This window comes from Coregonus lavaretus (genome assembly GCF_964263955.1).
Source record: "Coregonus lavaretus genome assembly, contig: HAP1_SCAFFOLD_359, whole genome shotgun sequence".
In the NCBI taxonomy this organism is placed as follows: Eukaryota; Metazoa; Chordata; class Actinopteri; order Salmoniformes; family Salmonidae; genus Coregonus; species Coregonus lavaretus.
Window position 1 is genome coordinate 55,949 of NW_028161076.1, and position 24,445 is coordinate 80,393.

A 24,445-nucleotide genomic window follows, 5' to 3' on the forward strand; every position below is an offset into this window, starting at 1 on the left:
TATCTGCTGCTGATGCTACTAGTGATGTATATCTGCTACTGATGCTACTAGTGATGTATATCTGCTGCTGATGCTACTAGTGATGTCTGCTTGTGATGTATATCTGCTGATGATGCTACTAGTGATGTATATCTGCTGATGCTACTAGTGATGTATATCTGCTACTGATGCTACTAGCGATGTATATCTGCTGATGATGCTACTAGCGATGTATATCTGCTGATGATGCTACTAGCGATGTATATCTGCTGATGATGCTACTAGTGATGTATATCTGCTACTGATGCTACTAGTGATGTATATCTGATACTGATGCTACTAGTGATGTATATATGCTGCTGATGCTACTAGTGATGTATATCTGCTGCTGATGCTACTAGTGATGTCTGCTTGTGATGTATATCTGCTGATGCTACTAGTGATGTATATATGCTACTAGTGATGTATATCTGCTACTGATGCTACTAGCGTTGTATATCTGCTACTGATGCTACTAGTGATGTATATCTGCTGCTGATGCTACTAGTGATGTATATCTGCTACTGATGGTACTAGTGATGTATATCTGCTGCTGATGCTACTAGTGATGTATATCTGCTGCTGATGCTACTAGTGATGTATATCTGCTGCTGATGCTACTAGTGATGTATATCTGCTACTGATGCTACTAGTGATGTATATCTGCTGCTGATGCTACTAGTGATGTCTGCTTGTGATGTATATCTGCTGCTGATGCTACTAGTGATGTCTGCTTGTGATGTATATCTGCTGCTGATGCTACTAGTGATGTATATCTGCTGATGGTACTAGTGATGTATATATGCTACTAGTGATGTATATCTGCTGCTGATGCTACTAGTGATGTATATCTGCTACTGATGCTACTAGTGATGTATATCTGCTGCTGATGCTACTAGTGATGTATATCTGCTGCTGATGCTACTAGTGATGTCTGCTTGTGATGTATATCTGCTGATGATGCTACTAGTGATGTATATCTGCTGATGCTACTAGTGATGTATATATGCTACTAGTGATGTATATCTGCTACTGATGCTACTAGCGATGTATATCTGCTACTGATGCTACTAGCGATGTATATCTGCTGATGATGCTACTAGCGATGTATATCTGCTGATGATGCTACTAGCGATGTATATCTGCTGCTGATGCTACTAGTGATGTATATCTGCTACTGATGCTACTAGTGATGTATATCTGATACTGATGCTACTAGTGATGTATATATGCTGCTGATGCTACTAGTGATGTATATCTGCTGCTGATGCTACTAGTGATGTCTGCTTGTGATGTATATCTGCTGATGATGCTACTAGTGATGTATATATGCTGCTGATGCTACTAGTGATGTATATCTGCTGCTGATGCTACTAGTGATGTATATCTGCTGCTGATGCTACTAGCGATGTATATCTGCTGCTGATGCTACTAGCGATGTATATCTGCTGCTGATGCTACTAGCGATGTCTGCTTGTGATGTATATCTGCTGATGATGCTACTAGTGATGTATATATGCTGCTGATGCTACTAGTGATGTATATCTGCTGCTGATGCTACTAGTGATGTATATCTGCTGCTGATGCTACTAGTGATGTATATTGCTGCTGATGCTACTAGTGATGTCTGCTTGTGATGTATATCTGCTGATGATGCTACTAGTGATGTATATATGCTGCTGATGCTACTAGTGATGTATATCTGCTGCTGATGCTACTAGTGATGTATATCTGCTGCTGATGCTACTAGCGATGTATATCTGCTGCTGATGCTACTAGCGATGTATATCTGCTGCTGATGCTACTAGTGATGTCTGCTTGTGATGTATATCTGCTGATGATGCTACTAGTGATGTATATATGCTGCTGATGCTACTAGTGATGTATATCTGCTGCTGATGCTACTAGTGATGTATATTGCTGCTGATGCTACTAGTGATGTATATCTGCTGCTGATGCTACTAGTGATGTATATCTGCTACTGATGCTACTAGTGATGTATATCTGCTACTGATGCTACTAGTGATGTATATCTGCTGATGATGCTACTAGTGATGTATATCTGCTGATGATGCTACTAGTGATGTATATCTGCTGATGCTACTAGTGATGTACAGTGGGGAAAATAAGTATTTAGTCAGCCACCAATTGTGCAAGTTCTCCCACTTAAAAAGATGAGAGAGGCCTGTAATTTTCATCATAGGTACACGTCAACTATGACAGACAAATTGAGGAAAAGAAAGTGATGTATATCTGCTACTAGCGATGTATAACTGCTGATGATGCTACTAGCGATGTATATCTGCTGCTGATGCTACTAGCGATGTATATCTGCTACTGATGCTACTAGTGATGTATATCTGCTGCTGATGCTACTAGTGATGTATATCTGCTACTGATGGTACTAGTGATGTATATCTGCTGCTGATGCTACTAGTGATGTATATCTGCTACTGATGCTACTAGTGATGTATATCTGCTGCTGATGCTACTAGTGATGTCTGCTTGTGATGTATATCTGCTGATGATGCTACTAGTGATGTATATCTGCTGATGCTACTAGTGATGTATATATGCTACTAGTGATGTATATCTGCTACTGATGCTACTAGCGATGTATATCTGCTACTGATGCTACTAGCGATGTATATCTGCTGATGATGCTACTAGCGATGTATATCTGCTGATGATGCTACTAGTGATGTATATCTGCTACTGATGCTACTAGTGATGTATATCTGATACTGATGCTACTAGTGATGTATATCTGATATTGATGCTACTAGTGATGTATATCTGATACTGATGCTACTAGTGATGTATATCTGATACTGATGCTACTAGTGATGTATATATGCTGCTGATGCTACTAGTGATGTATATCTGCTGCTGATGCTACTAGTGATGTCTGCTTGTGATGTATATCTGCTGATGCTACTAGTGATGTATATATGCTACTAGTGATGTATATCTGCTACTGATGCTACTAGCGATGTATATCTGCTACTGATACTACTAGTGATGTATATATGCTGCTGATGCTACTAGTGATGTATATCTGCTGATGATGCTACTAGTGATGTATATCTGCTACTGATGCTACTAGTGATGTATATCTGCTACTGATGCTACTAGTGATGTATATCTGCTGCTGATGCTACTAGTGATGTATATCTGCTGCTGATGCTACTAGTGATGTACAGTGGGGAAAATAAGTATTTAGTCAGCCACCAATTGTGCAAGTTCTCCCACTTAAAAAGATGAGAGGCCTGTAATTTTCATCATAGGTACACGTCAACTATGACAGACAAATTGAGGAAAAAAAAGTGATGTATATCTGCTACTAGTGATGTATATCTGCTGCTGATGCTACTAGTGATGTATATCTGCTGATGATGCTACTAGCGATGTATATCTGCTGCTGATGCTACTAGTGATGTATATCTGCTGCTGATGATACTAGTGATGTATATCTGCTGCTGATGCTACTAGTGATGTATATCTGCTGATGATGCTACTAGCGATGTATATCTGCTGCTGATGCTACTAGCGATGTATATCTGCTGCTGATGCTACTAGTGATGTATATCTGCTGATGCTACTAGTGATGTATATCTGCTGCTGATGCTACTAGTGATGTATATCTGCTGATGCTACTAGTGATGTATATATGCTGCTGATGCTACTAGTGATGTATATCTGCTGCTGATGCAACTAGTGATGTATATCTGCTGATGCTACTAGTGATGTATATATGCTGCTGATGCTACTAGCGATGTATATCTGCTGCTGATGCTACTAGTGATGTATATCTGCTTCTGATGCTACTAGCGATGTATATCTGCTGCTGATGCTACTAGTGATGTATATCTGCTGCTGATGCTACTAGTGATGTATATCTGCTGATGCTACTAGTGATGTATATCTGCTGCTGATGCTACTAGTGATGTATATCTGCTGCTGATGCTACTAGTGATGTATATCTGCTGCTGATGCTACTAGTGATGTATATTTGCTGCTGATGCTACTAGTGATGTATATCTGCTGCTGATGCTACTAGTGATGTATATCTGCTACTGATGCTACTAGTTATGTATATATGCTGCTGATGCTACTAGTGATGTATATCTGCTGCTGATGCTGCTGGTGATGAACAGTACCAGTCAAAAGTTTGGACACACCTACTCATTCCAGGGTTTTACATTATTTGTACTATTTTCTACATTGTAGAATAATAGTGAAGACATCAAAACTATGAAATAACACATATGGAATCATGTAGTAACCAAAAAAGTGTTAAACAAACAAAATATATTTTATATTTGAGATTCTTCAAAGTAGGCACCCTTTGCCTTGATGACAGCTTTTCACACTCTTGTCATTGTCCCCCACCCCCTCTTTTACGCTGCTGCTACTCTCTGTTTATTATCTATGCATAGTCACTTTAACTCTACCTACATGTACATATTACCTCAATTACCTCGACTAGCCGGTGCCCCGCACATTGACTCTGTACCGGTACCCCCTGTATATAGCCTCCCTACTGTTATTTTATTTTACTGCTGCTCTTTAGTTATTTGCTTTTATTTTTTTTAGCTTAACACTTAAAAAATTAAATATATTTAAAAAATGCATTGTTGGTTAAGGGCTTGTAAGTAAGCATTTCACTGTAATGTCTACACCTGTTGTATTAGGCACATGTGGCAAATAACATTTGATTTGATTTTACATATTGATGCGTTCCCGATGCCGCCCCTCATCTATGATTCTCCATTGGGCGCACAATATCAAGTGCATGCTCTCTCAGTGTTGTCTCAATCAAATAATCCTTAGCCTATAGGCTATGAAGTGCATGCTGGGAGAAGCACCGAGCAAAGTTATATTTCTAAGATAGCTGCTGGGATGGAGTGAATAAAACTAGGCTGCATTACACACTGCAATGGATATTCCAACCCTGAGCCCCGGCCTGCTCTGCTCTTGCTGATAAAAACGTTTTTGTGTGCTCTCTAACCAATGGCTGTGCTGTGTAGGCCTACAGTAGCAGTTCAGGAGAAGAGTCAAAGGCTTCTTCCGAAAATAATTTTTGATTAGGCCTCATCAATAAATCTTGCGTGCGGACTAGTCTATGTTCTGTTCAGTTAGAGAAGGAGAGCATTAAGATGAGAAGGAGGACTGGAGGTCAACTTTGATAGCTTGCTACTACTATAATTGATTTTATTAAAAACAATATGTTTCTTGCCCATGATGTATTTATCAGAGTTATTGACCTCTCAATAAGCCAGATTCCAGTAACTTACAGTGTGGTGCTGAAACTTGAAGCAGCAGCCACGGAGCAATCAATCGGAAATGGACAGCTCATGGTGCTGAAAAGTAGGCAAATTCATTTCAACAGTCTTAATATTAATTAGACTGTACTAACAACAAGAGGGCTTTGTGTTGGAGCCCATTTCTTCATATTTAAGAGATAAGAGGTAGGCCTTCCTGTTTGACAGATGAAATTAGGCTATAGGTCGCTATATCCATAGATCTGTCGGTCCATTCCTCCACCCACAATGCACTCTTTAAATAGCCTACCTCTGTGTCATTGAAGGGCTGTTAAGTTAAAACCAAGACTTGAATTGAGATTGCAAAATAGTTGGGAAGAGATTTTTGACGTACCGATTCCATGGCATAGTGTTTATGAACTGATACGCAAAACGAAGCCGGATTCAAAACTTAGAATTGTTCAATTCTTGCTACCAATATAATGTTATTTATATGGGGGATACAATCTTCCCAGCTCTGCAGATTTTGCTACGAAGAGACAGAATCATTAGATCATTTGTTTTGGTTCTGTCCATTTGTAGCTTGTTTTTGGACACAGGTCCAGGAATGGCTAAAGGATTGCAATATTTACCTGGAGCTAACCCTGCAGATAGCACTACTGGGTGATCTGAAAAGTCATAGTCAATCGATCAATAATATACTAATACTTTTAGCAAAAATGTTTATTTTCAATTCACAATCTGAGAATAGAAAGGTTCAGAACTTTTGTAAAACATCACAGTACAGTTGAAAGATATAAGGCAAATAGAAATCCAATATGGATGGTGTTAAGAGATAGATGGGTGGTGTTGAATGAAGCTGAAAGATGGGACTAATAACAACTAACAACAAACAATAACAACAAGATAACTAATAATGTAAGCATACTGTGTCCATAATAAGTATATAGGTTATAGGTTGAGAGCTTTTGTGAAAGAGCACAGTTATAAAGATATATATATATATATATATTTGCGAGAAAAAAAAACATATGGGTGATTGGAAGTGATGCAGACAATTACATTGATGGAAGTTACAATCTATCTGCAATATTAAAGCTGATCTACCCCATAAAAAAAATAAGAATAAATAAAAAAATAAGACTTGAATTGAGGGAGTATGAGAGGGTATGCCATAGGCCTACCTTGTATTAAAGAAAAAAAGCACAGGCCTACCCCTTGTTAGCTTAAGATTTTGAAGAAAATAAAACTGATCCGATTATATAACGTGATCTATAAAAGCGATTTGGTCTGCGATGCTTTATGCTATAAACAAGCATATAGGGATATCATTGTTTCATTTCTTTGACATTCAGAGGCTGACTGTGCTTGGGAAGTAATCTAATACTGTCACTATCAGTTGATTAAGCTATTCACTTTCTGTACAATAGATGTTTAAACCCAGACAGCTTTTAGGGAAACACTTGTGACCTTCTCTCGTTGGTTTAAGCCACAGAAGAAGAGTAGCCAGCAGTTAAAGCTTACATTTTTCTGCGTCGGTAGGCCTACTCTGTCAGGGGCGGAACGGTAGGCTTAACCTTTGAAAGTACCATGCTCAGATTCCTAATGACGTCTCAGATTTCATTATTTGCAAACAGGGACCGTTTTGTTGCAAACAAGATACACTTTGGCATTGGAGAAATATGATAATATGAACACATAGGCCTATCTCTGTCCATTCTTAGTCTGTAATTTCAGTAATTTGTGGTATTAAAGAAAGATTCTGTTAATATGTAAAATTACGTAGAATTGCATGAAATGTAGACATGTTCTCTGCTTTCCATCTTGGTGTAATTATTATTTTGGGTATGGGGAGGGTTCAGGGTTAGGGTTAGGGTTAGGGTTAATTATTATTTTGGGTATAGGGGGGGGGGGGGGGGGGGGTTCAGGGTTAGGGTTAATTATTATTTTGGGTATGGGGAGGGTTCAGGGTTAGGGTTAATTATTATTTTGGGTATAGGGGAGGGTTCAGGGTTAGGGTTAATTATTATTTTGGGTATAGGGGAGGGTTCAGGGTTAGGGTTAATTATTATTTGGGGTATAGGGGAGGGTTCAGGGTTAGGGTTAATTATTATTTGGGGTATAGGGGAGGGTTCAGGGTTAGGGTTAGGGTTAATTATTATTTTGGGTATAGGGGGGTTCAGGGTTAGGGTTAATTATTATTTTGGGTATAGGGGAGGGTTCAGGGTTAGGGTTAATTATTATTTTGGGTATAGGGGAGGGTTCAGGGTTAGGGTTAATTATTATTTTGGGTATAGGGGAGGGTTCAGGGTTAGGGTTAATTATTATTTGGGGTATAGGGGAGGGTTCAGGGTTAGGGTTAATTATTATTTGGGGTATAGGGGAGGGTTCAGGGTTAGGGTTAGGGTTAATTATTATTTTGGGTATAGGGGGGTTCAGGGTTAGGGTTAATTATTATTTTGGGTATAGGGGGGTTCAGGGTTAGGGTTAATTATTATTTTGGGTATAGGGGAGGGTTCAGGTTTAGGGTTAATTATTATTTTGGGTATAGGGGAGGGTTCAGGCAGGGCCATCCATTTTCATTTCAGAGGTCCAATTTTCTCCATGTAACCTTTAAATAATGTTCACTCCCTAACCCTAGGGGACATGGGCTAACCCTAGGGGACGTGGGCTAACCCTAGGGGACGAGGGCTAACCTTAGGGGGCGTGGGCTAACCTTAGGGGGCGTGGGCTAACCCTAGGGGACGTGGGCTTACCCTAGGGGACGTGGGCTTACCCTAGGGGACGTGGGCTTACCCTAGGGGACGTGGGCTAACCCTAGGGGACGTGGGCTTACCCTAGGGGACGTGGGCTTACCCTAGGGGACGTGGGCTTACCCTAGGGGACGTGGGCTTACCCTAGGGGACGTGGGCTTACCCTAGGGGACGTGGGCTAAACCTAGGGGACGTGGGCTAAACCTAGGGGACGTGGGCTAAACCTAGGGGACGTGGGCTAACCCTAGGGGACGTGGGCTAACCCTAGGGGACGTGGGCTAACCCTAGGGGACGTGGGCTAACCCTAGGGGACGTGGGCTAACCCTAGGGGACGTGGGCTTACCCTAGGGGACGTGGGCTAACCCTAGGGGGCGTGGGCTAACCCTAGGGGACGTGGGCTAACCCTAGGGGACGTGGGCTAACCCTAGGGGACGTGGGCTAACCCTAGGGGACGTGGGCTAACCCTAGGGGACGTGGGCTAAACCTAATGATGTCTTCCTCAACTATGGTATAAAAGCAATAGCAGTTCAGTGAATCCTGATGACATCATCTCTTTAGAACATGCTTAACCTTGTTGGCACATAGAGCCTGGTAACACCGTGCTACAAAGACTTGAAAGGATCGAGCCGGCTACAGCTGTATTATGGGAATTTGAGAAATGGCGAAAATCGGCAATCAAAATAAATGTTTGATAACATTAATCATATTATTTTGGGGAAACTCAACTGATTCTGAGTTCGAGCATATTCAGTTTATATGTGAAAGCTATTTCTAAGATGCGTACTTTCAGATTTTCCTAACTCACTTTGTTGTTTAAATCACTTGCTCTGCTCCTGCCATAGACTCCCAGTCAAGTCCAGTTCTGAGGCGCTGTGAAACCAGACGTCTCGACATCAGCTGGCTGGTGTGCAAGACTAGAACATGCTCTCTCTGCGGAAGAGGCGGAGCTTGGTCAGGAAGTTGAAGTAGGTGAATGTCAAGCAGACCAACAGGTTCTTCATCGGGTAAAGCAGCGGTGTGACGTAGCCATGGACAGAGATCAGAGCGAGGCGCAGGATCAGGAAGGGCAGGTCCTGCAGGAAGAAGCCAGCTGATGGCAGTAGAGCGCTGTGAGGTGTCACTGCCAAACGGAGACAGGACAGAAAGGCCAGGATGTAGACAGAAAACACCCAGCCAGAGTAAAACACGTCTGGAATCCCTGCCACGCGCACCAGCTCCACCACATCCATCCAGAACAGGAAGCTGTGAACAAACACCTCTGACCTCATATCCTGGGTCCACAGGACACGGAGCGGGCCAGAGTGGGAGTGTGACAAGGAGGAGTACAGGTAGGCCGCGCTGGCTGGTCGTGAGCCGACTGCTTCCTGGTCCCTCCACCTCCCTGTAGCCGAGCCGTTCTGTCCCCTCTCATAGTACAGTTGGCCTGACACACTGTTCACCTGTTCCAGGTGGGTCAGAACAGGACCCGGCATGTCCAGATCCATCTCCACACTGTCTGCTGGAGGAGACAACAGGACATCATCATATAGTAGTATCAGTGGTGTCCCTGCTTAGAAGATACATTTTTGACTTATTTTATAGAAATAGGTCATGCTTTTCATTAAATAGCAGGAAACAGATCATTCAGTCAACATTCTTACCGGTTATAGACTATGTTTGGAACTCTCTTTCTTATTGGTCTATTAACTAATGTAAAGCCTGATGATGTCACCAGGCAGGCCAAAACTCCATCCCACAAAAACAGGTTGAAATTTCAGGCAGTCTTTTCAAACAGCTATTACACTAAAGGGTTAGGGCATTAACATCAATTTCACGGTATTAAATCAAATCAAATTTTATTTGTCACATGCGCCGAAAACAACAGCCGTAGACCTTACAGTGAAATGCTTACTTACAAGCCCTTAACCAACAATGCAGTTAAGAATAATAAGTGTTAAGTTAAAAAAAATCATAATAATAATTAAAGCGTAGCAGTAAAAGAGCAGCAGTAAAATAACAGCAGGGAGGCTAACTAAGTCGCTCTGGATAAGAGCGTCTGCTAAATGACTAAAATGTAAATGTAATATACAGGGGGTACCGGTACAGAGTCAATATACAGGCTATATACAGGGGGGTACCGGTACAGAGTCAATATACAGGCTATATACAGGGGGTACCGGTACAGAGTCAATATACAGGCTATATACAGGGGGGTACCGGTACAGAGTCAACATACAGGCTATATACAGGGGGGTACCGGTACAGAGTCAATATACAGGCTATATACAGGGGGTACCGGTACAGAGTCAATATACAGGCTATATACAGGCTATATACAGGGGGTACCGGTACAGAGTCAACATACAGGCTATATACAGGGGGGTACCGGTACAGAGTCAATATACAGGCTATATACAGGGGGTACCGGTACAGAGTCAATATACAGGCTATATACAGGGGGGTACCGGTACAGAGTCAATATACAGGCTATATACAGCTATATACAGGGGGGACCGGTACAGAGTCAATATACAGGCTATATACAGCTATATACAGGGGGTACCGGTACAGAGTCAATATACAGGCTATATACAGGGGGTACCGGTACAGAGTCAATATACAGGCTATATACAGGGGGGTACCGGTACAGAGTCAATATACAGGCTATATACAGGGGGTACCGGTACAGAGTCAATATACAGGCTATATACAGGGGGGTACCGGTACAGAGTCAATATACAGGCTATATACAGCTATATACAGGGGGGACCGGTACAGAGTCAATATACAGGCTATATACAGGGGGGTACCGGTACAGAGTCAATATACAGGCTATATACAGCTATATACAGGGGGTACCGGTACAGAGTCAATATACAGGCTATATACAGGGGGGTACCGGTACAGAGTCAATATACAGGCTATATACAGCTATATACAGGGGGGACCGGTACAGAGTCAATATACAGGCTATATACAGCTATATACAGGGGGTACCAGTACAGAGTCAATATACAGGCTATATACAGGGGGTACCGGTACAGAGTCAATATACAGGCTATATACAGCTATATACAGGGGGGACCGGTACAGAGTCAATATACAGGCTATATACAGGCTATATACAGGGGGTACCGGTACAGAGTCAATATACAGGCTATATACAGCTATATACAGGGGGTACCGGTACAGAGTCAATATACAGGCTATATACAGCTATATACAGGGGGTACCGGTACAGAGTCAATATACAGGCTATATACAGCTATATACAGGGGGTACCGGTACAGAGTCAATATACAGGCTATATACAGCTATATACAGGGGGTACCGGTACAGAGTCAATATACAGGCTATATACAGGCTATATACAGGGGGTACCGGTACAGAGTCAATATACAGGCTATATACAGCTATATACAGGGGGTACCGGTACAGAGTCAATATACAGGCTATATACAGCTATATACAGGGGGTACCGGTACAGAGTCAATATACAGGCTATATACAGGGGGTACCGGTACAGAGTCAATATACAGGCTATATACAGGGGGTACCGGTACAGAGTCAATATACAGGCTATATACAGGGGGTACCGGTACAGAGTCAATATACAGGCTATATACAGGGGGTACCGGTACAGAGTCAATATACAGCTATATACAGGGGGTACCGGTACAGAGTCAATATACAGCTATATACAGGGGGTACCGGTACAGAGTCAATATACAGGCTATATACAGGCTATATACAGGGGGTACCAGTACAGAGTCAATATACAGGCTATATACAGGGGGTACCGGTACAGAGTCAATATACAGGCTATATACAGGTGGGACCGGTACAGAGTCAATGTGCGGGGGCACCGGCTAGTCGAGGTAATTGAGGTAATTTGTACATGTAGGTAGAGTTAAAGTGACTATGCATAGATAATAAACAGAGTAGCAGCAGCGTAAAAGAGGGGGTGGGGGACAATGACAGGAGTGTGCAAAGATGTCATCAAGGCAAAGGGTGGCTACTTTGAAGAATCTCAAATATAAAATATATTTTGATTTGTTTAACACTTTTTTGGTTACTACATGATTCCATATGTGTTATTTCATAGTTTTGATGTCTTCACTATTATTCTACAATGTAGAAAATAGTACAAATAATGTAAAACCCTGGAATGAGTAGGTGTGTCCAAACTTTTGGCTGGTACTGTTCATCACCAGCAGCATCAGCAGCAGATATACAGTGGGGAAAAAAAGTATTTAGTCAGCCACCAATTGTGCATGTTCTCCCACTTAAAAAGATGAGAGAGGCCTGTAATTTTCATCATAGGTACATGTCAACTATGACAGACAAAATGAGGAGACAAAATGAGGAAAAAAAATCCAGAAAATCACATTGTAGGATTTTTAATGAATTTATTTGCAAATTATGGTGGAAAATAAGTATTTGGTCAATAACAAAAGTTTCTCAATACTTTGTTATATACCCTTTGTTGGCAATGACACAGGTCAAACGTTTTCTGTAAGTCTTCACAAGGTTTTCACTCACTGTTGCTGGTATTTTGGCCCATTCCTCTTCCACTACGTGACTTCCGTCTCGCTTCCGCATTGTCTCCGTGCTGCTGTGCTGTTTGTTGCTACTTGGCTACCTGCCAAACTATTCACGTTTTACTTTTAATAAACGTTTAATCAATCTCTGTGTTCAACAAATTTACCAACTTTTTAGTTTTGTCCTCACTCATCTTTTTTCGTTAAACTTTTTCACCCCGGACGTTTTATCCCGAGACAGAAGAGTCATTTTCCTGTGCGTTTTAGCTGCCAACTTTACTTTATTTTCCTTTTTTCCATCGCAACTTTTTTCCCTTATTCAACTTTTTCACTCCGGACGCTTTATCTGGACATGGTTCGTCAACATCTTCAACAGCCGAAGCTAAGTAGTAACATTAACATGATGTCTTCTAATTGCAGTCGCTGTACTCATAATATACAGGAGAACGATCGCCTTACGGCGAGAATAGCTGTGCTACAAGCCCAGCTTCAGACGCAATCGTTAGGCAAGGGTAATTTCAGTGTAGGAAAGGAAGAAACAGCGTCTGTGCCACCAGTAAGTACAGACAGTAACGTTAGTATAAATCCCCCCGCACAGTCCCCGCAGCCGGACAACTTTCTCATGGCTTCTGGAGGGAAATACTGTTGGAATGCTCAACCGGTGTCGCTCATTCAGCCGACAGAAACCTTCAACCGGTTTTCCCCATTATGTAGCGAGTCGGAGTCTGAGTCTGAGTCTTCTCTTGTCTCTACTCCTCCCGTTACGGGGTCTGAGACGCCGAAGGCTCCCACCATTAGCTCTGACAAATTGAAAACCCTAGTCATTGGCGACTCCATTACCCGCAGTATTAGACTTAAAACGAATCACCCAGCGATCATACACTGTTTACCAGGGGGCAGGGCTACCGACGTTAAGGCTAATCTAAAGATGGTGCTGGCTAAAGCTAAAACTGGCGAGTGTAGAGAGTATAGAGATATTGTTATCCACGTCGGCACCAACGATGTTAGGATGAAACAGTCAGAGGTCACCAAGTGCAACATAGCTTCAGCGTGTAAATCAGCTAGAAAGATGTGTCGGCATCGAGTAATTGTCTCTGGCCCCCTCCCAGTTAGGGGAAGTGACGAGCTCTACAGCAGAGTCTCAGCACTCAATCGCTGGTTGAAAACTGTTTTCTGCCCCTCCCAAAAGATAACATTTGTGGATAATTGGCCCTCTTTCTGGGACTCACCCACAAACAGGACCAAGCCTGACCTGCTGAGGAGTGACGGACTCCATCCTAGCTGGAGGGGTGCTCTCCTCTTATCTACCAACATAGATAGGGCTCTAACTCCTCTAGCCCCACAGTGAAATAGGGTGCAGGCCAGGCAGCAGGCTGTTAGCCAACCTGCCAGCTTAGTGGAGTCTGCCAATAGCATAGTCAGTGTAGTCAGCTCAGCCATACCCATTGAGACTGTGTCTGTGCCTCGACCTAGGTTGGGCAAAACTAAACATGGCGGTGTTCACCCTAGCAATCTTATTAGGATAAAGACCTCCTCCATTCCTGCCATTATTGAAAGAGATCGTGATACCTCACATCTCAAAATAGGGTTACTTAATGTTAGATCCCTCACTTCAAAGGCAGTCATAGTCAATGAACTAATCACTGATCATAATCTTGATGTGATTGGCCTGACTGAAACATGGCTTAAGCCTGATGAATTTGCTGTGTTAAATGAGGCCTCACCTCCTGGTTACACTAGTGACCATATTCCCCGTGCATCCCGCAAAGGCGGAGGTGTTGCTAACATTTACGATAGCAAATTTCAATTTACAAAAAAAAAAAAAGGCGTTTTCATCTTTTGAGCTTCTAGTCATGAAATCTATGCAGCCTACTCAATCACTTTTTATAGCTACTGTTTACAGGCCTCCTGGGCCATATACAGCGTTCCTCTCTGAGTTTCCTGAATTCCTATCAGACCTTGTAGTCATAGCAGATCATATTCTAATTTTTGGTGATTTTAATATTCACATGGAGAAGTCCACAGACCCACTCCAAAAGTCTTTCGGAGCCATCATCGACTCAGTGGGTTTTGTCCAACATGTCTCTGGACCTACTCACTGCCACAGTCATACTCTGGACCTAGTTTTGTCCCCATGGAATAAATGTTGTAGATCTTAATGTTTTTCCACAAAATCCTGGACTATCGGACCACCATTTTATTACGTTTGCAATCGCAACAAATAATCTGCTCAGACCCCAACCAAGGAGCATCAAAAGTCGTGCTATAAATTCTCAGACAACACAAAAATTCCTTGATACCCTTCCAGACTCCTTCTGCCTACCCAAGGACGTCAGAGGACAAAAATCAGTTAACCACTTAACTGAGGAACTCAATTTAACCTTGCGCAATACCCTAGATGCAGTTGCACCCCTAAAAACGAAAAACATTTGTCATAAGAAACTAGCTCCCTGGTACAGAAAATACCCGAGCTTTGAAGCAAGCTTCCAGGAAATTGGAACGGAAATGGCGCCACACCAAACTGGAAGTCTTCCGACTAGCTTGGAAAGACAGTACCGTGCAGTACCGAAGAGCCCTCACTGCTGCTCGATCATCCTACTTTTCCAACTTAATCGAGGAAAATAAGAATAATCCAAAATTTCTTTTTGATACTGTTGCAAAGCTAACTAAAAAGCAGCATTCCCCAAGAGAGGATGGCTTTCACTTCAGCAGTAATACATTCATGAACTTCTTTGAGGAAAAGATCATGACCATTAGAAAGCAAATTACGGACTCCTCTTTGAATCTGCGTATTCCTCCAGGGCTTAGCTGTCCTGGATCTGCACAGCTCTGCGAGGGCCTGGGATCGGGAGAGACACTTAAGTGTTTTAGTACTATATCTCTTGACACAATGATGAAAATAATCATGGCCTCTAAACCTTCAAGCTGCATACTGGATCCTATTCCTACTAAACTGCTGAAGGAGCTGCTTCCTGTGCTTGGCCCTCCTATGTTGAACATAATAAACAGCTCTCTATCCACCGGATGTGTACCAAACTCACTAAAAGTGGCAGTGATAAAGCCTCTCTTGAAAAAGCCAAACCTTGACCCGGAAAATATAAAAAACTATCGGCCTATATCGAATCTTCCATTCCTCTCAAAAATTTTTGAAAAAGCTGTTGCGCAGCAACTCACTGCCTTTCTGAAGACAAACAATGTATACGAAATGCTTCAGTCTGGTTTTAGACCCCATCATAGCACTGAGACTGCACTTGTGAAGGTGGTAAATGACCTTTTAATGGCGTCAGACCGAGGCTCTGCATCTGTCCTCGTGCTACTAGACCTTAGTGCTGCCTTTGACACCATCGATCACCACATTCTTTTGGAGAGACTGGAAACCCAAATTGGTCTACACGGACAAGTTCTGGCCTGGTTTAGATCTTACCTGTCGGAAATATATCAGTTTGTCTCTGTGAATGGTCTGTCCTCCGACAAATCAACTGTACATTTCGGTGTTCCTCAAGGTTCCGTTTTAGGACCACTATTGTTTTCACTATATATTTTACCTCTTGGGGATGTTATTCGAAAACATAATGTTAACTTTCACTGCTATGCGGATGACACACAGCTGTACATTTCAATGAAACATGGTGAAGCCCCAAAATTGCCCTCGCTAGAAGCCTGTGTTTCAGACATAAGGAAGTGGATGGCTGAAAACGTTTTACTTTTAAACTCGGACAAAACAGAGATGCTTGTTCTAGGTCCCAAGAAACAAAGAGATCTTCTGTTAAATCTGACAATTCATCTTGATGGTTGTAAAGTCGTCTCAAATAAAACTGTGAAGGACCTCGGCGTTACTCTTGACCCTGATCTCTCTTTTGACGAACATATCAAGACTGTTTCAAGGACAGCTTTTTTCCATCTACGTAACATTGCAAAAATCAGACATTTTCTGTCCAAAAATGATGCAGAAAAATTAATCCATGCATTTGTTACTTCTAGGTTAGACTACTGCAATGCTCTATTTTCCGGCTACCCGGATAAAGCACTAAATAAACTTCAGTTAGTGCTAAATACGGCTGCTAGAATCCTGACTAGAACCAAGAAATTTGATCATATTACTCCAGTGCTAGCTTCCCTACACTGGCTTCCTGTTAAGGCAAGGGCTGATTTCAAGGTTTTACTGTTAACCTATAAAGCGTTACATGGGCTTGCTCCTACCTATCTTTCCGAGTTGGTCCTGCCGTACATACCAATACGTACGCTACGGTCACAAGACGCAGGCCTCCTAATTGTCCCTAGAATTTCTAAGCAAACAGCGGGAGGCAGGGCTTTCTCCTATAGATCTCCATTTTTATGGAACAGTCTGCCTACCCATGTGAGAGACGCAGACTCGGTCTCAACCTTTAAGTCTTTACTGAAGACTTATCTCTTCAGTAGGTCATATGATTGAGTGTAGTCTGGCCCAGGAGTGTGAAGGTGAACGGAAAGGCTCTGGAGCAACGAACAGCCCTTGCTGTCTCTGCCAGGCCGGTTCCCCTCTCCACTGGGGTTCTCTGCCTCTAACCCTGTTGCAGGGGCTGAGTCACTGGCTTGCTGGTGCTCTTTCATGCCGTCCCTGGGAGGGGTGCGTCACTTGAGTGGGTTGAGTTACTGACGTGATCTTCCTGTCTGGGTTGGCGCCCCCCCTTGGTTTGTGCTGTGGTGGAGACCTCTGTGGGCTATACTCGGCCTTGTCTCAGGATTGTAAGTTGGTGGTTGAGGATATCCCTCTAGTGGTGCGGGGGCTATGCTTTGGCAGAGTGGGTGGGGTTATATCCTTCCTGTTTGGCCCTGTCCGGGGGTTTCTTCGGATGGGGCCACAGTGTCTCCGGACCGCTCCTGTCTCAGCCTCCAGTATTTATGCTGCAGTAGTTTATGTGTCGGGGGGCTGGGGTTAGTTGGTTATACCTGGAGTACTTCTCCTGTCTTATCCAGTGTCCTGTGTGAATTTAAGTATGCTCTCTCTAATTCTCTCGTTCTCTCTTTCTCTCTGAGAACCTGAGCCCTAGGACCATACGTCAGGACTACCGGGCATGATGACACCTTGCTGTCCCCAGTCCGCCTGGCCTTGCTGCTATTCCAGTTTCAACTGTTCTGCCTGCGGTTACGAAACCCCTACCTGTCCCAGACCTGCTGTTTTCAACTCTTAATGATCGGCTATGAAAAGCCAACTGAGAGACCTGAGCCCTAGGACCATACGTCGGGACTACCGGCCGTGGTGACTCCTTGCTGTCCCCAGTCCGCCTGGCCTTGCTGCTATTCCAGTTTCAACTGTTCTGCCTGCGGTTATGGAACCCCTACCTGTCCCAGACCTGCTGTTTTCAACTCTTAATGATCGGCTATGAAAAGCCAACTGAGATTTATTCCTGATTATTATTTGACCATGCTTGTCACTTATGAACATTTTTGAACATCTTGGCATGGTTCTGTTATAATCTTCACCCGGCACAGCCAGAAGAGGACTGGCCACCCCTCATAGCCTGGTTCCTCTCTAGGTTTCTTCCTAGGTTTTCGCCTTTCTAGGGAGTTTTTCCTAGCCACCGTGCTTCTACACCTGCATTACTAGCTGTTTGGGGTTTTAGGCTGGGTTTCTGTACAGCACTTCGAGATATTAGCTGATGTAAGAAGGGCTATATAAAATAAAATTGATTGATTGATTGATGCAGATCTCCTCTAGAGCAGTGATTTTTGGGGCTGTCGCTGGGCAACACAGACTTTCAACTCCCTCCAAAGATTTTCTATGGGGTTGAGATCTGGAGACTGGCTAGGCCACTCCAGGACCTTGAAATGCTTCTTACGAAGCCACTCCTTCGTTGCCCGGGCGGTGTGTTTGGGATCATTGTCATGCTGAAAGACCCAGCCACGTTTCATCTTCAATGCCCTCGCTGATGGAAGGAGGTTTTCACTCAAAATCTCACGATACATGGCCCCATTCATTCTTTCCTTTACACGGATCAGTCGTCCTGGTACCTTTGCAGAAAATCAGCCCCAAAGCATGATGTTTCCACCCCCATGCTTCACAGTAGGTATGGTGTTCTTTGGATGCAACTCAGCATTCTTTGTCCTCCAAACACGACGAGTTGAGTTTTTACCAAAAAGTTCTATTTTGGTTTCATCTGACCATATGACATTCTCCCAATCCTCTTCTGGATCATCCAAATGCACTCTAGCAAACTTCAGACGGGCCTGGACATGTACTGGCTTAAACAGGGGGACACGTCTGGCACTGCAGGATTTGAGTCCCTGGCGGCGTAGTGTGTTACTGATGGTAGGCTTTGTTACTTTGGTCCCAGCTCTCTGCAGGTCATTCACTAGGTCCCCCCGTGTGGTTCTGGGATTTTTTGCTCACCCCACGGGGTGAGATCTTGCGTGGAGCCCCAGATCGAGGGAGATTATCAGTGGTCTTGTATGTCTTCAATTTCCTAATAATTGCTCCCACAGTTGATTTCTTCAAACCAAGCTGCTTACCTATTGCAGATTCAGTCTTCCCAGCCTGGTGCAGGTCTACAATTTTGTTTCTGGTGTCCTTTGACAGCTCTTTGGTCTTGGCCATAGTGGAGTTTGGAGTGTGACTGTTTGAGGTTGTGGACAGGTGTCTTTTATACTGATAACAAGTTCAAACAGGTGCCATTAATACAGGTAACGAGTGGAGGACAGAGGAGCCTCTTAAAGAAGAAGTTACAGGTCTGTGAGAGACAGAAATCTTGCTTGTTTGTAGGTGACCAAATACTTATTTTCCACCATAATTTGCAAATCAATTCATTAAAAATCCTAAAATGAGATCTCAATTTGTCTGTCATAGTTGACGTGTACCTATGATGAAAATTACAGGCCTCTCTCATCTTTTTAAGTGGGAGAACTTGCACAATTGGTGGCTGACTAAATACTTTTTTCCCCACTCTACATCACTAGTAGCATCAGCAGATATACATCACTAGTAGCATCAGTAGCAGATATACATCACTAGTAGCATCAGTGGCAGATATACATCACTAGTAGCATCAGTAGCATATATACATCACTAGTAGCATCAGTAGCAGATATACATCACTAGTAGCATCAGCAGCAGATATACATCACTAGTAGCATAAGTAGCAGATATACATCACTAGTAGCATCAGTAGCAGATATAGATCACTAGTAGCATCAGCAGCAGATATACATCACTAGTAGCATCAGTAGCAGATATACATCACTAGTAGCATCAGCAGCAGATATACATCATTAGTAGCATCGGTAGCAGATATACATCACTAGTAGCATCGGTAGCATATGTACATCACTAGTAGCATCGGTAGCAGATGTACATCACTAGTAGCATCGGTAGCAGATGTACATCACTAGTAGCATCGGTAGCAGATGTACATCACTAGTAGCATCGGTAGCAGGTATACATCACTAGTAGCATCGGTAGCAGGTATACATCACTAGTAGCATCGGTAGCAGGTATACATCACTAGTAGCATCGGTAGCAGGTATACATCACTAGTAGCATCGGTACCAGGTATACATCACTAGTAGCATCGGCAGCAGATATACATCACTAGTAGCATCAGCAGCAGATATACATCACTAGTAGCATCAGCAGCAGATATACATCACTAGTAGCATCAGCAGCAGATATACATCACTAGTAGCATCAGCAGCAGATATACATCACTAGTAGCATCAGCAGCAGATATACATCACTAGTAGCATCAGTAGCAGATATACATCACTAGTAGCATCAGTAGCAGATATACATAACTAGTAGCATCAGCAGCAGATATACATCACTAGTAGCATCAGTAGCAGATATACATCACTAGTAGCATCAGCAGCAGATATACATCACTAGTAGCATCAGTAGCAGATATACATCACTAGTAGCATCAGTAGCAGATATACATCACTAGTAGCATATATACATCACTAGTAGCATCGGTAGCAGATATACATCACTAGTAGCATCGGTAGCAGATATACATCACTAGTAGCATCGGTAGCAGATATACATCACTAGTAGCATCGGTAGCAGATATACATCACTACTAGCATCGGTAGCAGATATACATCACTAGTAGCATCAGCAGCAGATATACATCACTAGTAGCATCAGCAGCAGATATACATCAGTGGTAGCATCAGCAGCAGATATACATCACTAGTAGCATCAGTAGCAGATATACATCACTAGTAGCATCAGCAGCAGATATACATCACTAGTAGCATTGCTAGCAGATATACATCACTAGTAGCATCAGCAGCAGATATGCATCACTAGTAGCATTGGTAGCAGATATACATCACTAGTAGCATTGGTAGCAGATATACATCACTAGTAGCATCAGCAGATATACATAACTAGTAGCATCAGCAGCAGATATACATCACTAGTAGCATTGGTAGCATATCCGCATCAGCAGCAGATATACATCACTAGTAGCATTGGTAGCAGATATACATCACTAGTAGCATCAGCAGCAGATATACATCACTAGTAGCAACAGCAGCAGATATACATCACTAGTAGCATCAGCAGCAGATATACATCACTAGTAGCATCAGCAGCAGATATACATCACTAGTAGCATCAGCAGCAGATATACATCACTAGTAGCATTGGTAGCATATATACATCACTAGTAGCATCAGTAGCAGATATACATCACTAGTAGCATCAGCAGCAGATATACATCACTAGTAGCATCAGCAGCAGATATACATCACTAGTAGCATCAGCAGCAGATATACATCACTAGTAGCATCAGCAGCAGATATACATCACTAGTAGCATCAGCAGCAGATATACATCACTAGTAGCATCAGCAGCAGATATACATCACTAGTAGCATCAGCAGCAGATATACATCACTAGTAGCATTGGTAGCATATATACATCACTAGTAGCATCAGTAGCAGATATACATCACTAGTAGCATCAGCAGCAGATATACATCACTAGTAGCATCAGCAGCAGATATACATCACTAGTAGCATCAGCAGCAGATATACATCACTAGTAGCACCAGCAGCAGATATACATCACTAGTAGCATCAGCAGCAGATATACATCACTAGTAGCATCAGCAGCAGATATACATCACTAGTAGCATCAGTAGCAGATATACATCACTAGTAGCATCAGCCGCAGATATACATCACTAGTAGCATTAGTAGCAGATATACATCACTAGTAGCATTGGTAGCAGATATACATCACTAGTAGCATCAGCAGCAGATATACATCACTAGTAGCATCAGCAGCAGATATACATCACTAGTAGCATCAGCAGCAGATATACATCACTAGTAGCATCAGTAGCAGATATACATCACTAGTAGCATTGGTAGCAGATATACATCACTAGTACCATCAGTAGCAGATATACATCAATAGTAGCATCAGCAGCAGATATACATCAATAGTAGCATCAGCAGCAGATATGCATCACTAGTAGCATTGCTAGCAGATATACATCACTAGTAGCGTCAGCAGATATACATCACTAGTAGCATCAGCAGCAGATATACATCACTAGTAGCATCAGCAGCAGATATACATCACTAGTAGCATTGGTAGCATATCCGCATCAGCAGCAGATATACATCACTAGTAGCATTGGTAGCAGATATACATCACTAGTAGCATCAGCAGCAGATATACATCACTAGTAGCATCAGCAGCAGATATACATCAATAGTAGCATCAGTAGCAGATATACATCAATAGTAGCATCAGTAGCAGATATACATCACTAGTAGCATCAGCAGCAGATATACATCACTAGTAGCAGCAGCAGATATACATCACTAGTAGCATCAGCAGATATACATCACTAGTAGCATCATCAGCAGATATACATCACTAGTAGCATCAGTAGCAGATATAAATCAATAGTAGCATCAGCAGCAGATATACATCACTAGTAGCATTGGTAGCAGATATACATCACTAGTAGCATTGCTAGCAGATATACATCACTAGTACCATTGCTAGCAGATATACATCACTAGTAGCATTGGTAGCAGATATACATCACTAGTACCATCAGTAGCAGATATACATCACTAGTAGCATCAGCAGCAGATATACATTACTAGTAGCATCAGCAGCAGATATGCATCACTAGTAGCATTGGTAGCAGATATACATCACTAGTAGCATCAGCAGATATACATCACTAGTAGCATCAGTAGCAGATATACATCAATAGTAGCATCAGTAGCAGATATACATCACTAGTAGCATCAGTAGCAGATATACATCACTAGTAGCATCAGCAGCAGATATACATCACTAGTAATATCAGCAGATATACATCACTAGTAGCATCAGCAGATATACATCACTAGTAGCATTGGTAGCAGATATACATCACTAGTAGCATTGGTAGCAGATATACATCACTAGTAGCATTGGTAGCAGATATACATCACTAGTAGCATCAGCAGATATACATCACTAGTAGCATTGGTAGCAGATATACATCACTAGTAGCATTGGTAGCAGATATACATCACTAGTAGCATTGGTAGCAGATATACATCACTAGTAACATCAGCAGCAGATAAACATCACTAGTAGCATCAGTAGCAGATATACATCACTAGTAGCATCAGTAGCAGATATACATCACTAGTAGCATCAGCAGATATACATCACTAGTAGCATTGCTAGCAGATATACATCACTAGTAGCATCAGCAGCAGATATGCATCACTAGTAGCATTGGTAGCAGATATACATCACTAGTAGCATCAGCAGCATATATACATCACTAGTAGCATCAGCAGCAGATATACATCACTAGTAGCATTGGTAGCAGATCCGCATCAGCAGCAGATATACATCACTAGTAGCATTGGTAGCAGATATACATCACTAGTAGCATCAGCAGCAGATATACATCACTAGTAGCATCAGCAGCAGATATACATCACTAGTAGCATTGGTAGCAGATCCGCATCAGCAGCAGATATACATCACTAGTAGCATCAGCAGCAGATATACATCACTAGTAGCATCAGCAGCAGATATACATCACTAGTAGCATTGGTAGCAGATATACATCACTAGTAGCATTGGTAGCAGATATACATCACTAGTACCATTGTTAGCAGATATACATCACTAGTAGCATTGGTAGCAGATATACATCACTAGTAGCATCAGCAGCAGATATGCATCACTAGTAGCATTGGTAGCAGATATACATCACTAGTAGCATCAGCAGATATACATCACTAGTAGCATCAGCAGCAGATATACATCACTAGTAGCATCAGCAGCAGATATACATCACTAGTAGCATTGGTAGCATATCCGCATCAGCAGCAGATATACATCACTAGTAGCATCAGTAGCAGATATACATCACTAGTAGCATCAGCAGCAGATATACATCACTAGTAGCATCAGTAGCAGATATACATCACTAGTAGCATCAGCAGCAGATATACATCACTAGTAGCATCAGCAGCAGATATACATCACTAGTAGCATCAGCAGCAGATATACATCACTAGTAGCATCAGCAGCAGATATACATCACTAGTAGCATTGGTAGCATATCCGCATCAGCAGCAGATATACATCACTAGTAGCATCAGCAGCAGATATACATCACTAGTAGCATCAGTAGCAGATATACATCACTAGTAGCATCAGCAGCAGATATACATCACTAGTAGCATCAGCAGCAGATATACATCACTAGTAGCATCAGCAGCAGATATACATCACTAGTAGCATCAGCAGCAGATATACATCACTAGTAGCATTGGTAGCATATCCGCATCAGCAGCAGATATACATCACTAGTAGCATCAGCAGCAGATATACATCACTAGTAGCATCATCAGCAGATATACATCACTAGTAGCATCA

The 24,445-nt window shown here is 42.4% G+C and overlaps 1 protein-coding gene across 1 annotated transcript in view; it reads right to left on the minus strand.

The window, feature by feature from the left end:
* Window positions 1-8,949: 8,949 nt before the first annotated feature.
* Window positions 8,950-24,445, minus strand: part of LOC311121117 (transmembrane protein 236-like) — a gene marked incomplete at both ends in the record, with an annotated part of 34,207 nt that continues 18,711 nt past the window's right edge. Inside the window, one exon of the mRNA XM_084195649.1 lies at window positions 8,950-9,533. Within this exon, the coding sequence (XP_084051775.1) occupies window positions 8,950-9,533 (584 nt within the window). The remainder of the gene's footprint in view (window positions 9,534-24,445) is intronic.